The 16891-nt window shown below is 39.5% G+C and overlaps 1 protein-coding gene across 1 annotated transcript in view; it reads right to left on the reverse strand.

Annotated features, from left to right (window-relative positions):
* The window catches only part of Col12a1 (collagen type XII alpha 1 chain), a 105379-nt gene that overhangs the window by 78841 nt on the left and 9647 nt on the right, over positions 1 to 16891 (reverse strand). Inside the window, exons 5-12 of the mRNA XM_038322304.1 lie at positions 15627 to 15890; positions 15308 to 15472; positions 14373 to 14546; positions 12764 to 13054; positions 11718 to 12320; positions 10048 to 10320; positions 6528 to 6800; positions 5782 to 6054 (exon numbers count right to left, since the gene is read on the reverse strand). Coding sequence (XP_038178232.1) covers positions 5782 to 6054; positions 6528 to 6800; positions 10048 to 10320; positions 11718 to 12320; positions 12764 to 13054; positions 14373 to 14546; positions 15308 to 15472; positions 15627 to 15890 — 2316 coding nt within the window. The remainder of the gene's footprint in view (positions 1 to 5781; positions 6055 to 6527; positions 6801 to 10047; positions 10321 to 11717; positions 12321 to 12763; positions 13055 to 14372; positions 14547 to 15307; positions 15473 to 15626; positions 15891 to 16891) is intronic.

Here is a 16891-nt window from a genome sequence, read left to right on the forward strand (position 1 = left end):
CCCAGTCACAAGGAGTGGGCCTTTAACACCCAGCTTCTGACAAAGATGTATGAACATCATCTGTAGACACATATTACCACATCCCCACAGAAGATGCAGCTCGGACCTCAAGGAAAGGAGAGGAAAGTCTAATTCAGAAGCTATGACTGCAAAGATAAATGCTCAGCCCAGTTTCTTTTATCAGTCAGAGTAATAAGAGTATCCCTCCTTGTTTATGCTGTTATCCTGCATGCTGCTCTTTGCCTCCACAATAGGAGGCTACACATTCTAATGTAATACAAGATGCTTTGTAACATATGGATTTTTAGAAAAGACAGCTCCTTGAGGAGACTAGGTATCAGGCCTACAACCTATGAAGTTTTTTGTTTTCTTTTTAAATGGGGTCTTGGTTTGGTCAAACATTAGATTACCAAAAGCTAAAGCAACCGTATAGGTACAACAAGCAGGACACAGGCTAGCATTAGGCTGGTGTTGGCGTTAAGGGTACAATCACCTGAGTGGGCCACTAGCAAGCTATATCACTCCCTAGTGCCTCGGCAGCAAAACATCTGGACTCGACATGATTAGGAACATAACAATGTTTTGAGAGGCAAAGCTCAGCCCTGCTCAGATCAGAACACATGAGACTCTGTCTAAATACTAGCAGTTCCTAAAAAATCTTTTAAATCTGTCCTGTGATGCATTCCTCCACAGCTCTTCACTCTTTTGTGTCTCCCTTCACACACTCTCCACTCTCCTTCTACTCCCCGCCCCCACCACACACACACACACACACACACACACACACACACACATGTCTAGTTTCTTTCTGTTGCTCCTCTCTGAGACCTACAGAGCTGTTTGAGCAAAAGATACACTTGGCTAGGGTGGCACTGAGCCTTCACTCTTGCATTTGTCTAGAATAATGGCTCCTTGAAAATGAAGAATTCATGAGAAGCAAAACTGGTTAAAATGGGGGTCATGGTTGTGGTCACTTGGCCTTTCCTATATTTATAGCTTTTTTGCCATGCACATAAATCAAGTCACTTCAAGACTGACACTCAGAGACCTGGGAAGCTGATTTAACCGACCATCACATACTTTCAGTGAGATGTGGGATGTCTCCTTCTCTTCCCTCTGGCCTATCCTGCCTTAAAAGAAACCGACTCCCAACACATGCCTGTTTTTGAACACTCAATGGCACTCTTGTGAGTTCAATCACAGTGTTGTCAAGGCAGGTATTTGATTGTTTAATTTATTTATAGTCCCTGCCATCAGGGAAGCTCCAGTTACCAGTAACTACCAGAAAATATTTTAGTTTGGTAAGACTGGGTTTGAACAAGCATCCATGTTTGGAATACATTAGGAATGAGAGGAGAAAAAGAAAGCCAGAAGTTAGAGTCTGGTCTCCTGGCAGTGAGCAGAACCCAGCAGCTTTGTTCCTTTGTCTCCACCTTGCTTAGAGGAGATCCACATCTGCTGGAGGGGTTGCTCCCTCCCTCTTGCATGAGTTCCTCCAATGTTTTTTATGACCCTGATGATTGCTCAGGGGGTTTCTCCTTAGTGGCGTGTTTCAATAATGCAAATCTCCTAGTGCCTGCTCTCTCCTGCTCTCAACTGTGCACTTGAGTTTTCTATATTTCATGTATCTCTGGAAAAGAATCCGTGGCATTTGTTTCGAGTGTCTCTTCTAAGTGTCATCTCTTCTTTTCCCTTTGATTCCATCTCAGTAGCATTCCTATACAATCTTCCTAGCACCAGTGTAAGTACAAGGAATAGGAGTATATTTCTGTCCACGATTTTAAAGTATAAAACTCAGTCGGATTTTGAAATCTTGGTATTCAGCCAAAGGAATGAGAATAAGTGACTTTTGAGTACTTGGCTTTGAATAGAGCACCTATTGTAACATCCAGAGCTTAGGGGAACATTGCAGAAGAGCAGTAGAAAGAATGTGAGAGGGAAAATGAGCTGTGGGATGCCATCTTTTGGACCTGATATGGCCTTTATACTCATGAACTTACAGCATCTGTGGCTACCTGAACAACTTGCACAGAGTCGAGCCAGTTAATATTTCAAAATGGAGGCGTTCATGAGGCCCCACCCTTAGCTGAGAAGCTATTGGTTGTTACTAGCTACTGGGGAAGGAGGATTCATTTTTGTTTTCTTAAGAGCAAATGGCCATTGGTAGATTGTCTATGCTCAGGTTGATAGCCTCATGTCCATTCATTAGTGCATTCAGGTAGCACCAATGGGGCTCCACTGGTTTTTTATGAGGTTGTATTTTTTAATGAGGACATGAAAGTAGGAGGAGGACGTGTGTAGTATGAGAGGCAGAATGCTCAGGGGAAATGGGAAGAGAATCAGAATAAGATACACTGTATATGCGTATAAAATTGTTTTAAAAAATAAGAATATTCTTTAAAGCAATTTTGGTGTTTGGCATCTCCTGACTATAAATAATGTTCATATTTATATGAACATGATTATATAATATATATTACTATATATTAACAATATATGAGCATATATATGAATATATATATTCAAAATGCAATTTTTTCTCGTGTCTGTTTGCATCACCTCATTGCTGATGCTGTGGAATTGGTGCAGCAGACAGGTGTATTCCTCATGATCTGAACATTCACCAAGAGTTGAACTATACAGTTTTTCCACATGCTATGCCAAAGAACCAATGTCTCATTTAAGTAACTTTCCTATGTTTCCTTAGCTCTTTTCCATTTGCCTTCCGAAAAGGAAATTAGTATCCAATTCAAACATAATTAAAATATAAATTAACCAATGATGATAACTGAAGAATGAGTCACCCTGTAATGAAGCTGTGCTTCATCTTATAGCTTGTTCCAGCCAGCCTTCATACAGCACTTTCAAAAATAGAAGTTCAATTGCAAACATAATGTAAATGCTCTTCTAAATCAATTTGTCTTTTCCGTTAGAGCTCAGCTCAAAAGCCATCCAACTTTCCGTCGCAGACTACAGAAGGCCTGCTCTGGAGAGCATTTCCATCGCAGACTACAGAAGGCCTGCTCTGGAGAGCGTTCATGTGGAAACAGAACCAGAGTCACCGTTCCAGAGGGCAAAGTTCACTGTCGAAGACTCAGCTTAGCTACTTAGAGGAATAAGCAATTTGTAAATATCTCCCAAAACTGCAGCACAGCTTCAGAGCTGCAGGAGTAGAAATCTGTCTTCCCTAATTATTGCCTCTCCAAATCTGACTTAGCTGGAGTTCTCTGGCAAGCAATTAAATCACAGACAAGAAACTGAATTAGCATTCAGTGATCGTGATAAAGTTCCTTGGCAATGTCGGAGTGCTTGTACCCTCAATGTATGATTTTTCAAATTATGAGACAGCAATAAATCTAAGAAAACAGAGAAGCCTTGTTTTAGTCCACCTTGGAGAAGCCCATGTTTTTGTGCATAAGGCAGAATCCCTGCACTGTGCTGAAGACCTCACTGTAACAAAATGTCAGCTGAGTCAACTTGGTTTGATCTGTAGGGAGCCATCCATAGGTCAGGCACTAGCAGGTTGCTACAGCAACTGAAACAAAGGAAATCCTGAAAGGGCATGGTTTCCATAGCTAGAAAATACTCAAAACTCAAAAACAGAGTTGTACTATTCCCAAACTGATATACCCATTCCTTTGTGGCGAATCTCTGAATCAAAGCGAAGCATTATTCACTTAGATTTATCAAAGCAGGTTCCCCTCTCTGTCAAGTCCCAGCAGTGACTGCTAAGGGTTCTATCCAGACTTAAAGTACATTTGCATGCACAGCCGCATTTTTAATTACATTAAGTCTATCTACTTTAATGACAACAACGGCAGTTGGGGACAATATAAATCAAATGTAATGACTTCTGCTCAGATTCCTCTGAAGTTTGGATCTGAAATAGTAATAAACTCTGCCTTTGTGATTCTATCACACAACAGTCCTAAGCCAACCATGAACTTCCCCGGTGCCAGTGCTAATAAATCTCTCTTCCAGAGACAAGGGAAATTTTCAGAGCATCGACTGCATTTCAAAAGGAAAAAGTGCGAGGAAAGAAATTCAGGCTAGAAATGGTTGTAGACCATTACAAAGGATTCTAGAAAAGAATAAGGCAGAACTTTTGTCCTTTGACTTGAAAGCCACATGGTCTCGAGATAACCTGCAAACTTTTTAACCTACAGAAAGCTCTTGCTGGTTGACTCCAGGCCCTGGATAGAAGAAGCATTCCTTCAAGGTCTGGTCTTACCACCTCCTCTCCCAGGAGAGCACCAGATTAGAAAAACAGAAGCCCTCAAAAGCATTTGCCTGGCTCTTCTTTGGGCTTTTCCACTCCCCACATTCACCATCATATCCTATTCCTGTACATGGTATGTGGATTTGGCTGAACTGGCATAATAAAATGAAATGGAAGAAGCAGGGGCAAAAATTTTCTACTAATCTAGCCACAACTACACTTTCACAGACTCGTCAAGTTTGCCACACATAATACAATAGAATAAATATGTCCATAAAAGCAGGAGGACAGCACTTTTGTAATCTTCATGCTAGGCCACGAGCTCTACTAAAGTGACAATGACGTCTTTGATCGACACAATTTAGTTTCAGCGAGTTCACAAATTATTTAGCGTTCTCCCTTCTCAACAAATGAGAAACAATGCTTTTTTAAAATTTATTTTACTTCCTGTGCATCTTCCTCAGAAACAGTTTCTGGTCAAATACATGTAGGTGTGTGTGTGTGTGTGTGTGTGTGTGTGTGTGTGTGTTTACACTCTCACACACAGATGATTTGGCAATTGCTCTCTGTATAAAGTTATAAATTTATAAATATTATGCTACCTATCTGAACTAAAAAAATACAGGACAAGAAAATGTTAACTGAAGGTTACAAAGTACATTTTGCTATATGAGATTTCTAGTACATTATTGTTGGTGAAAGATGCTTTAATTTTTTTAAGAATCTAGATGAGGTGGGGGCTGGAGAGATGTTACAGCTGTTAAAGACCCAGGTTCAATCCTGGCAACCACATGACAGTTCACAACTGTTTGTAACTACAGCTCCAGGGGATCTGACACCCTCACACAGACATATATACAGGCAAAAACAACAATGTACATAAAAATACAAATAAATAAATTATTTTTAAAAAGATGGGGTGAATGGCTATGCAATACCATTTCTCAGACTGGATGCAGCTATGGTAAACATTTACTCACACCAACTGTGGTTACCTGCACCAGTTCCTTACAGACTAGCCCTACCAACATCAGTCAAGGAAGAGGGAAGAAGGCCTCTGAACTATTGGATCCAACTAATGTTGGGTATTTTGCCCAACTCCAGTGTTTTCTTTTAATTTTTTTGCACTCATAATGTACTTCCGATTAACTTTTCTCTAATTACCAATTTGCATAAGTAATGTAAAATAGTATAGTGTGGTGTCATAGTCCTTAAGCAATTATGAATGTTTTATGAAAAGAGCATAACCAAAGTCAGAGAGTGGCCCCCACATGGCGAATGGAGTCATGACCACAAACCCTCCTCAGATGACAAGTCTCCCCAGGTCCCTTCCCTTGAATACTGTCCATGTTCTTCACTGCAGCAGCCCTTGCCTTTATGGCAGTTGCTCGCACTCTATCTATATATAGTAGGTTGATTTATAGTATTCATCTTAAATACGCATTCCGTTTAAGAAAAAAAGATTACACAGTCACGATTTCATTCTCTAAAAGCACATCCAGCTTCTTCATGCAGAATCACACACAGACTCAAGATTTGCTGGAACATGGGACATTACTTACCTTCAAGGGTTGTTCCTTTACCAGAAAGGGCTTCCCCAGCCCCAGACGCATACAAGGCTGTCACAGATATGTCATATTGTGTCCCTTCCTTCAGTCGTCTCAACACTGTGTTGGTTGTCTCTCCCCTCACAGTGACCTCTTGAGTTTCACCTCCTGCTGCTGGGGTGTATGTGACAAGATACTGCTTCACTTTTCCTGGTGCCCCACTCCAAGACAGCTTCAGAGTTGATGTTGTAGCATCAGAAACTGTTAAGTCTCTTGGATTCCCTCTAACTTCATTAAAAAAGATAATAGTATCAAAAGGCATTATTTAGTTTTTTTTTAAATGACTTGAAAACACCCATTTTTTCATATATGTGTTATACCAAATTTACATCCTATGTAATGACTCTATGGCAGTATACACCACTGCCTCACTAACAAAATATAAGCTTTGCTAAATAGGGTCTTACACAATAGTAAACAATGAGCAAATGGCATCTAATTCCTTTTCTGTGCTTATACAAATTAAATCTTCCACAGAAGTCAGACATAGTAGCATACTTCTGCAATCCCAGCACTTAGGAGGGTAGGATAGAGAGATCATAGGTTTGAGGCTAGCCTGGGCCACATATATGCATTCTTTCTCAAAAGAAAAAAAATCTTTTGTGTAAAATCTGCCATATAAAATATTCTCCTTAAAGCTTTCCCATAAGTGGAACCAGGTAATGCGTGTTGTTTCCATGTGATCAGCGTATTTCCTTTACCTTCTTCGGTGGCTGCATTTCCTGTCAGTGGAGAGCCAGGTCCGGAGGAATATTCAGGAATTACAGATATTTCATACTTTGTGTCTGGTGTCAGGTTCTCCAGTGTTTTCCTCCTCTGATTGGCTGGGGTGCTGACTTCTTTGCTTTCTCCACCAGATACTGGTCTATATATAATTCGATACCGTAGGACTTTCCCTGGAGCCTGAGACCAGGTAAGTTTAAAACTGTCCGTAGTCTCATCGGTCACCTTCAGGTTTCGTGGTGCTCCTTTTACTGAAATTTAAAGATGAATAATTCTTTTTTAAAGCTAGCCGATTTTATGTGAGTACAAGAAAAACTTGCTTTTGAACATTAACTATAGTATTTTTCTAACTAAATTCCAGGGCCAGCTTTATTTGCAAGCATTCTGGTTACAACATTTGTTTAGCCAGACCTCAAATAGATTCTGAAGCCATTCTGCAAATAATTTCTTATTTGTATGATCATATACTTATTTGTATATATATATGTGTGTGTTTTTATTCATATATATGTGTGTATATATATATGAATGGAAAGTATGTGATAAGCACTTAATGAATATCATTACATATAAATCTCAAAGTTGAAATGCAATGTGGACAGCACAGACTTAGGGTCTTCAATTAAATTTTCAAGTAAGAGCTCAAATGAGAACACCATTGGACTTTATGTTTGGTAAACATGCTCAAGAAAAAAGACTGTGCATACGGACTACACGTTCAATAATGGTGAACTCAAAGTCATCAAAGCTGCGGCACAGCTGTAGTGTAATGTGGTTGTGTGTGACCAACAAACAGAATTAGAAGTTTACTTGAAATGCCAGCAGTCATGGGGCTGGAGAGATGGCTCAGTGGTTGAAAGCAGGGCTGCTCTTCTAGAGGACGCAGGTTGGTTCCCACCACCCACACTGCAGCTCACAACCACCTGTTACTCCAGTTACAGGATATCTAACACCCTCTCCCGGGCCTCTGAGGGCACTGCACACACCTGGTACATACATGTGCAGGAAACACACCCAAATGCACAAAAGTAAAATGAGTATATCAAAATTTAAAAAGAAAAATTCAACACACAAGTAGGTCACTCTAGACAGAAAAAGGAAAAGAAAATAAATCCATCAGTAAAAGAAATATGTGGGGTGTGGTGGTTGTATACTTTAATCCCTGTACTCAGAAGGCAGAGGCAAGTGAATCTCTGTTGGTTAAAGCCCAGTTTGGTGTACATGGCCAGTTCCAAGCTAGCTAAAGCTAAATAGTGAGACTTTGATCCCTCCCCTAGAAAAGAAAGGAAATAAAGAGGAAGAAGGAAGGAAGGAAGGAAGGAAGGAAGGAAGGAAGGAAGGAAGGAAGGAAGGAAGGAAGGAAGGAAAGAGAGAAGTTGTAGTTTGCAAACTTTATCTATGATTCATTGACTATATCAAGAAGAAAGAGCAATTAGTCAAAACAAATGAAACAGAATGACTAATGGCTGTGAATCCTGGCTCTGAAGCTTAATAGATGCATAATTTGAGCCACAGATTGTTCAGCAGTTAAACATGACTACTTATTAGATTATTAAAATATCTGAATAAGATAATCCATGGGAAACATTCAGTATAGCATATGACACCTAGTACAAGCTGAAAATCCACCAGCTCAATTAAGATGTTAAATGTCAAAACTTGGCTATTTAAAAATGAAATTTAGATGTCACAGTTTCGTGAAAAGCAGCAACCTGACAGGCGTCAAGCTCTTTTGTGGTCGCAAGTATCTAAAAACTTGAGTATCTATGACTACAACTCAAACTCCCTTTTCTTTTTTCTCTTTTTTTAAGACAAAAAGTGAGAATGTGGTGTGTTTATTTCTACAGTTTATCTTTATGTAAAGAAGTCATAATAAAAAGAACTCTCTAAGTAATATTACAGAGGAAAACAGAGACTTGTGTCCAAAAGCAAACAATGTCAGTATGTTTGTAAGCATGGTAGTTTCTCAGCCTATTAAAAGAATGAAAATAAAACCAAGTACAGAAAACACAACTGTTTTTAAGGTGTTTAATTCCTAGGCTAGTTTCCTAAAGTGACTAATAGTATAGTTATCTCGTGTGCCCTCCACCTCTTCCTACAGAAAACTGTACTTGTTCTCTTCTGTTTGAAGAGAGTGCTCAAATAAAACCCAACAGCATCAAACCTTAGTGTTCTGGGAGAATGCAAAACCATCAGTACAAACAGTGAGTCTATTTGTACCAGAAGATATCAGAAGTAAATAGGAAAATTCAATTCAACAGGTAGGCAGACTGCTTCACAGTCAGTTTTTAAAAGCTGTCAGACTCAAGTTTCTTCTTGAACTGTGTTAGGCAGTATCAGCAATCAACAAAAAAGCAGAAATATCTTAAGTGCAAATATCTAAGTTATAAAAACACACAAAAAATGTGTTAGATACTTCAGCTGGCCTACAGCCATAACTATTCCTCTATCTTGTACAAAAGAAAACTATCAATCTTCTTTGAAAAATGTTTTAGAGACAAAGATATTCCCTAACTGTATCAGTAAGGTATGCAATAAATGCTGGATCTATCTGCAAGTTCTTCTTGTACATCTTAAATTCTCATGATACCCTTTGGATTCTTTCCCCTTGCACCCGGTCAAAACAGGGGAAAGAAGCCACATCTCTTGGAATCATCACTGTCTCCATGTTAAGAGTAGTTGTCACATCTTAATTTTTTTCTTGGCCAGACTAAATGTCAAATGAAATTAATTATGCCTAAATGTATTCGGCTCTAATCAGTAAAGATGATAGATCTCAGACACCAGTGGGATTAAGTCACTCTCATCCCGACAGCATTTTTCACAGTAGCTAAAAGTGGGAACAGCCTAAAAGATGAATAAACAGAGCACGGTGCAGTCATTCAAGATAACATTCATCTTTATAAAGAAACAAAATTCTGCCCCAAGTATGGTGGCACAGGCCTGCAACCATAGCGCTCAGGAGTCAGAGGCAGGGATCTCTGTATGTTTAAGGTTAGCCTGATTTACACAGAGAATTAAGGTCAACCAGGGCTACATAGTGAGACCTTCTTTCAATAAATAAACTCTGACAGAAGCTGCAACGTGGATGGGGAATTACACCAGGTGAAAGAAGTCAGACAAAGGGACAAGCATCACATGATTGCATTGGATAAGGGCTTATAATAGTCAGATTCAAAGAAACAGAAAGCAGGATGACAGTCTGAGAACAGGCGTTGGGAACTGGAGATCCACTATGGCTACAGTGCTTTGGTTATGCACATTCAGCGCAAGGACGGTGGCGATGATGGCTATACAAGGTCAATACACTTCATGCAGTTGAAATGTTCACCTAAAAATGACAAAAATGACTGAAAAGCCTTTGTTTGTTTGTTTGCTTGCTTGCTTGCTTTTCATTTTATTATCATGTACTAAAAGCAAGTGGTATATTCATGCTATAACTTTGCTATCTAATTAATCCCAAGGTTTTGAGCAAACGTGGAAGAGACCGCACCGTACCTTCAGCTGTGGTCTCCTCTCCAGTTAGGGGAATACTGAACCCATCCTCATACTCCGCTGTCACATTGACCAAGTACAGGGTCTCCGGCTTCAGGTTGCTGAGAACAACACTAGTGCTTGACGACGGCTCCACCACTGTAACCTCATCATCCCCGTTGACATCCTTGTATGTCACGTGATATGAGAAGACATTTTCTCCAGCAGGAGACCATTCAGCTTTGAAACTATTAGAAGTCACCTGAGTAAACCGCAGATCCTTTGGTGGTACATAAGCTGTTTAAAAGGAAAAAAATAAATAATTTAAAATTTTAAATCTATGGAATAAAAATAGACCCCTTGCCTCTGTGCAAGGTCATTGAGAACCAAGCATATAGCCGCCGAGAGGCCTCCTTCTTAAAAGGACTTCCGGGTCATTTTCCTTGACTATCCACAACAGTAATGATATTATACAAAGGAAGCAATTATTTAAAATGGAACTTGAATTCTGAGCTTCTCAAGACAAAACAGTAATGGAATAAATGTTCCCCCAGAAGTGTCTATCTAAACAGTAGCAGGTTTTAAATGAACCATAACAATTTTCCCAGTCACCCTTGTCCTTGCATGTTAACCCTTAGTGACAGGTAGGCAGATATTTCAAAGTAACAGTAAGGCATTTTCTGGCATATGAACAAATATAATAACTGGCATGGAGCCTCAGTGGGGAAAGCACTTGTCATGCAAGTGTGAGGTGACTGAGTGTGAATCCCCCAAATCCATTTATATCTGGATGCAGTGGGGTTCCCCTGTAACCACAGTGCTTCCACAGCAAGAAGAGGGTCTGGGGACAAAAGAACTCAGCCTGAAGAGTACAGCAGCAAGCAGCAAAGACTGTCTCAAATAAGGTGGAAGTCAAGGACAACACCTGAGGCCTCTGACCTCCACACACATGCCATGGCATATGTATGCCCATCATCATCACACACATACAAGTACATATACACATCTACAAAAGAAGGGTTTTCAAAATAATATTAAACTGGGAATGCATTAAACTGATCAGAAGAAGCGACAATGCTCAATGCACATTGTCCTTGGGGAACACACAAACAGGAAAGACAGGAATGTGTAAAGTTACTAACAAAAAAGACAAATGTGTAAAGATGTTATACTAGAAAACTGAAGGAGAGTTTAAAAAGGGGGTGATACTTCTAACTAAACATTGGAAAGCAGAATTTAGACACATCAAGAAGAAAGAATAGAGAATTCCAGATGTGAAGTATCACGCACCAAAACAAAAAAAGAGAATGCACAAAAAGAATCCAAAGGTCCAAGACTTTTAGTTGCTTTGGGTTCAAAGGACCTGGATCTGTAGCTACACAGTAGAAACTCAGTAAGTGGTTGCTTAATTGGCTATGACAAACAGTGTGGTGGAGCTGGGTCCTGAACTCCCCCAGGGATCTAGGGAGGGAACTCTCATGACTCTTTGGGTAAACAATCTTTTTCACCAAAAATGAAAGGATGTGCATACCCTGGAGAAAGTTATGTGTTAGACCCAAATACGCTAAATTTGATGGTTTTCAATGGCAGTGGGAAGTTTCCCTGTACCCAGTGAATCGAAGAAGAATCCTACCCATGGTTTTAGAACTGGGAAACTTTGTTTATGGAGAAATAACTTTCCAAAATCTACCAACCTTTCTTCTTTATAGCTGCCAACTCTTGCTCAATTCTAAGACAGATGGACTGTGTGAGTTCAAATGATATCCTCTGAAAGGCATCAAAATCCTCCACTGTGAACACATGGGTCTCAGGGGGAGGAGAGGCAATGGCTTCCAACTCAGAGCGAACAGCATCCTTTACGCCAACTGCAAAGATCTCCACGTCCGAATTCCTGAGTTTTATAGCAGGGTCTTTGAAAGCATCCGATGACTTCCCATCAGTGATGAGAATCATGACCTTCGGTACATTACTTCTTGAGCCTTTGTTAGGCACAAATATTTTCTCTCTGACATAAGTCATTGCTTTGCCTGTGTTTGTGGATCCGCCCCTGTAGGGGAAGGTGTTTATTGCTTTGATTATGTCTTCAACTCTGTTAAATTCCTTCAATGTGAACTCAGTGTGAGGGTCTCTGCTGTATTGGACAAGGCTTATCTGAACCCTGTTTGGTGAAATCTCAAAACTTTTCGCAAGAACTTCCAAAAAGGCTCTAACTTTAACAAAGTTTGCGATCCCGATGCTATAGGAACCATCGACCAAAAACACAATATCAGCTTTTATATCCACACCACGTGAACATTCTGTGAAGAGAAAGAAAATCCGTACGTAAACAAACATGAACTAAAATATAATCAAATTAAGATATAAACAGCTCTAGATATCTCACTTTCTTCATAAGTCTACTTCTTTTCAAAAACTGCTGCAGGGCTGGGGAGGCAACTTGATGGGTCCCGCGCTTCCTGAGCAAGCATGAGGATCTGAGTTTGGAGCCTAGTCGCCCACATAAGAATCAAGTAGACCTTAATGTAGCACCGAGGGCATGGAGACAGGCAGATGCTGGGGCTTACTACCCAGCCAGTCTAGGCCAAAACAGCAAGCTCCAGGCTCCAGGAAAAAACCCCATCCATTGCAAAACAAAAGAAAGGGAGAAGAAAACTACCGCAAATACTGTGTTCAAAACAAAGTCTGGACTAGTAGGCCGTACTGTGGTATTCCAACCCCCGTGATCAAATGACTGACTTACCCACTTGAACTTTCATTGGCTGAGTCTTCTCCATTACAGAAATCGGCTCACTGGATGTCAGTCCTTTCATGGCCGAAACACTGATCTGGTATTCCGTGTCAGCTGAGAGGTCGCGAACATTGAGTGTGGTTGTCTGAGGCCCCACACTCAAGGCATGATGTCGGCTTCCTGCAGCCATTGGCGTGAGGAGGATTTTATAGCCCGTCACAGCGCTGGGAGATGGATCCCAGCTCAGCCTAATGTATTTTGATGACACTTCTGTGGCAACTAGATTTGAAGGAGGCTCAACGACTAGAAAAAAAAAAATGTGGTGGTTGTTAATGTACAGCTCTATTAGGTTTTACATCTGAAGGTCCAGTTCTCCTTATTCACATTGATGACGTCCACATCAGAAAGTGTTCATGGATATCCTCTCTCCCTAATCCACCTGGATGAACAGACAAACGGTTTCTATGGCCAGGATTGAAGTTAGTACACTGAAAAGTTTGGTTGGGAAAAAAATTTTTTGAAATAAACTTATGAAAGTTTAATCCTCTGAAACCAAATTTTCATTTTGAATTTGGCATTTTACTCTTTATTTTCGTGTCCCAACAGGGATGTTGGCTAACTGTTCTCTACATTGATGATTTACTCACTACAGGCCCTGAAGAAAGATGGATGTAGCTGTGATGTGGTCGTGGCTACCCATGCAAGAAGTTCAAACAGCCACACAACGAAAACTTTGCCTGATTGTGGTGAGCACAAAACTACACTTGACTAAGAATTAGCCTGTTCAAAGTAGAGAGAGATAATATCCTAAGGAAAATGAAAGCAGGCATATGGATCTTGTGATAATACAGAGTGGGGGTGGGGAAAGTTAGCCATTCGACAGTCTTTCATGTTCTAGGATGCTATAGTGTCTGCAACCTGCCAAAGTTTAGGTCTGCATATAAAATAATTAAAGCAAATACCAGAAAAGCCTGATTGTGGATAGACAATATGCACAAAAAGACTTTTTTATAAAAGTCTAATCAACGGAAGAGGGGAATCTCATAAGGCCCCACCCCAGACAAAAAAACTACCCCCAACTAAGGAAGACTGAAAGTGGGCGTAGTTTTTCCTAGAGGTGAGCCCCCAACTGTTATTCCAATACCAAGTAGACCCTGGAAGTCATATACATACAAGTAACACTAAACAAATTCAGCATAAGTAAAAAGGCTGTATTAATATATTTATGCATCTACACACACAAACATAAATGCAACAACAGCAAAGAAAAATAATCCATAATTTGAAGGGAAGCAAGGAGGAACATGTGAGGGTTGGAGGAATAAGAGAGCAGAAATTATGTCATTATATTTTAATTTTTAATTAAAGTTAAAAATGTTAAATAAACTAAGTCTAATCAAATTTTACCCTCCCAAAAAATGTTCAGGAACTTCACAGAAACTAAATATTTGTCAATTTTCCCCTGGATGGAGGAAATAATACCACTGTATTAACAAGTTGAGAAACCAGACAATCACTGTAGAATACGGTTAAGATAGATCTATTCTGGAATACCTGTAAAGCAAGAACCGCTGTCAAAAAGTTCTGGTGTCTAAATACCTCTCAACAAACAAACACTCACCTTCTTCTCCACTGACCAGTTCACCGAGTTGTTCATCCACTCCTGAACACACCTGGGAGATGATCTCATTCTGAATGTCCACAATTGCATCAAAATTGGCCACATTGAAAATGTGGTTCAAGGAAGGTGTGGATGCAATTTGTTTGAGTTCTTTTGCATCTGCAGCTTTAATACCTTGAAAACAAAGGGTTAGACTATGTTAAAAATGGAACCCTACCAACTGCAAGACGTTCTTTGCAATAATTCTAAGTCTCAAACTGAAGATACTATTAACCCTTTTTAAGTCAAAATCCAGAGTTGCTTTGACAGATGCCTTTAATTGCACCACATTCAGGGCAGAAGCCAGAAGATTTCTGTGAGTTCAAGGACAACCAGACCTACATAGTGAGAACCTATCTCGAATAGGTAGATGATAGATAAATGGTAAACAAATGTTCAATGACAAAGGATTTTATAATTTCACAAAAAGTAACCAGCCAAAGAGAAAACCAAATGGTTAATAGAGAGAGCCCCCCCCCCTTTTAACTGTGCCATCACTTGTCTCTGACATCTGTAAAGATAATATGTTTTATTCCAAAGTGCTGAATGAGCTGGAGCCCTGTGAATGCTTGTAGTATTATGTAATGCAGAATGCATAAAATCCATTTAATGATAATACAAGGAGGGTCTTTATTAGAATCATTGGCAGAATGTTCTTTGAAAAGTAGAGAGCGGGCGAAGCATGTTAATATCACCTCACTTAATCCATATGCTAAGAGTTTTATGAGGAAATAGATAAGCAGAATTTTTACTCAAAGACTACTTAATACTATTCTATACAATGCAGTGAGCACTTTTGACAGCATCCTTCCTTGAGGACTCAACCTTTATCTTCTTAAGCATTAAGTGCAATGAAGGAGATCCAGAAGGAAAATGGCTGGTCAGACTTCACCTACCCAGAGAGAAAACCTCAACTCCAATACTGCGAAGCTCCCGTGCTGGAATATCCACTTCATCCTGCGACTTGCCATCTGTGATAATTATTGCCACTTTAGGAAAGCCCACTCTTGAGCCAGCAGATTCAGTGAAAGTGTTTTTAACTAAGTAGTCAATGGCATCCCCTGCAGGGAAAAAAAGAAACATGCTCATATACTCTAGGCTCTCACTCCTTTGCCAAGGTTAGAGCCTAAGAGGTTAATTCCAAAGGCACTTGCTATGCAATCAAAATAGACACTTCATTTATTTTAAACAATAAAGGAATCTCTCTAAACATACCTGTCATTGTGTTGCCGCCTTTGTATGGTATCTTTTTAATTGCAGCAAGCAGGTCATCTCTTCGGTAATACTGATTTAAGTTAAATTCAGTCCTGGTATCTGTGCTGTACTGAACAACTCCAACCCTTGTTTTCTCTTCCCCAATGTCAAAAGCAGACACAAGAGCAGCCATGAAGTCTAAAATATACTTGAAATTATTTCTTCCCACACTCCAGGAGCCATCCACAAGGAAAACCAAATCAGTCCAGGCGCTGACCGAGCATTCTGTGACACATTAAACATGTTTTTAAACAGTTAGAAATACAAAGGCTAACATTACAAAAAATGCTCCAAATCATTCTACTGCTTATAATATATTGGACCCATTATTTTCCATTTATACACATAAAACAATATAAAACCTTAGAACACCAAAGCATTTTCAGTTACCAAGATCCATTTTGGCAATTGGATGTCTTTAAATTGCTAGGTAAGACATTCTGTGCAAAGAAATAACTAGACACCCGATACACACTGCCCAGGAGAACACAGTCCAAGCATGCACCCTGCCGACCTGTATTTCTAAACCACATCTTTACACTTCCCCAAATGAAGATTCCAGAAAACATCTGGGAGACACACAAAAGAAATGAGTGTCTCCTGCCTTGTTACTTATCAACAGGTAAATATAATCTGTGCTCTTTAAGCAGATCAGTCTAAGTTGAAGAGAAGAGCAAATATTTAATAGTCTGTCATATTTCCCAATATAAATGTCTAAGTTTTAGTCAAGGTAGTCTATACATACAGTCATACAAAGTAGCCAAAATATTTTTTCATTATCTATGTATTCAAATTTGACAACTAAGACCTCCATTACTAAACAAAAAGAGAAAATATTGCTGATATAAGAGTCCAAATGGCCATGTGGTATCTTCAAGGGATTAAAATGTAGTGTGCTTTTATGACCACACGTTATCTTTCCTTCTTCCATGGTCAAGGAAGCACATTGGTTTTCATGAAATGCATTTGTAAGGCAACATTTAGTGAATTTCTGAAGATGTTTTTGTCCTTGAAGTTAGTTGGTAGATAATAAAAGAAGTATTTTGGCAAAGAGAAGCAGGAAAATGTCCTGGAAAATTGTGCAAGACAATTTCAAGTTGCATGCTTAAATAATTTTTGTATGATATTTAATAGAGAGAGCAATTTTAGTCTTTTAAAACCCATATCTGGCAGAATATTTTGATTTAGGATAAATATTGATAGTTTGGGAAAATATTAATGTAACT

The sequence above is a fragment of the Arvicola amphibius genome, chromosome 3 (genome assembly GCF_903992535.2).
Source record: "Arvicola amphibius chromosome 3, mArvAmp1.2, whole genome shotgun sequence".
NCBI lineage: Eukaryota > Metazoa > Chordata > Mammalia > Rodentia > Cricetidae > Arvicola > Arvicola amphibius.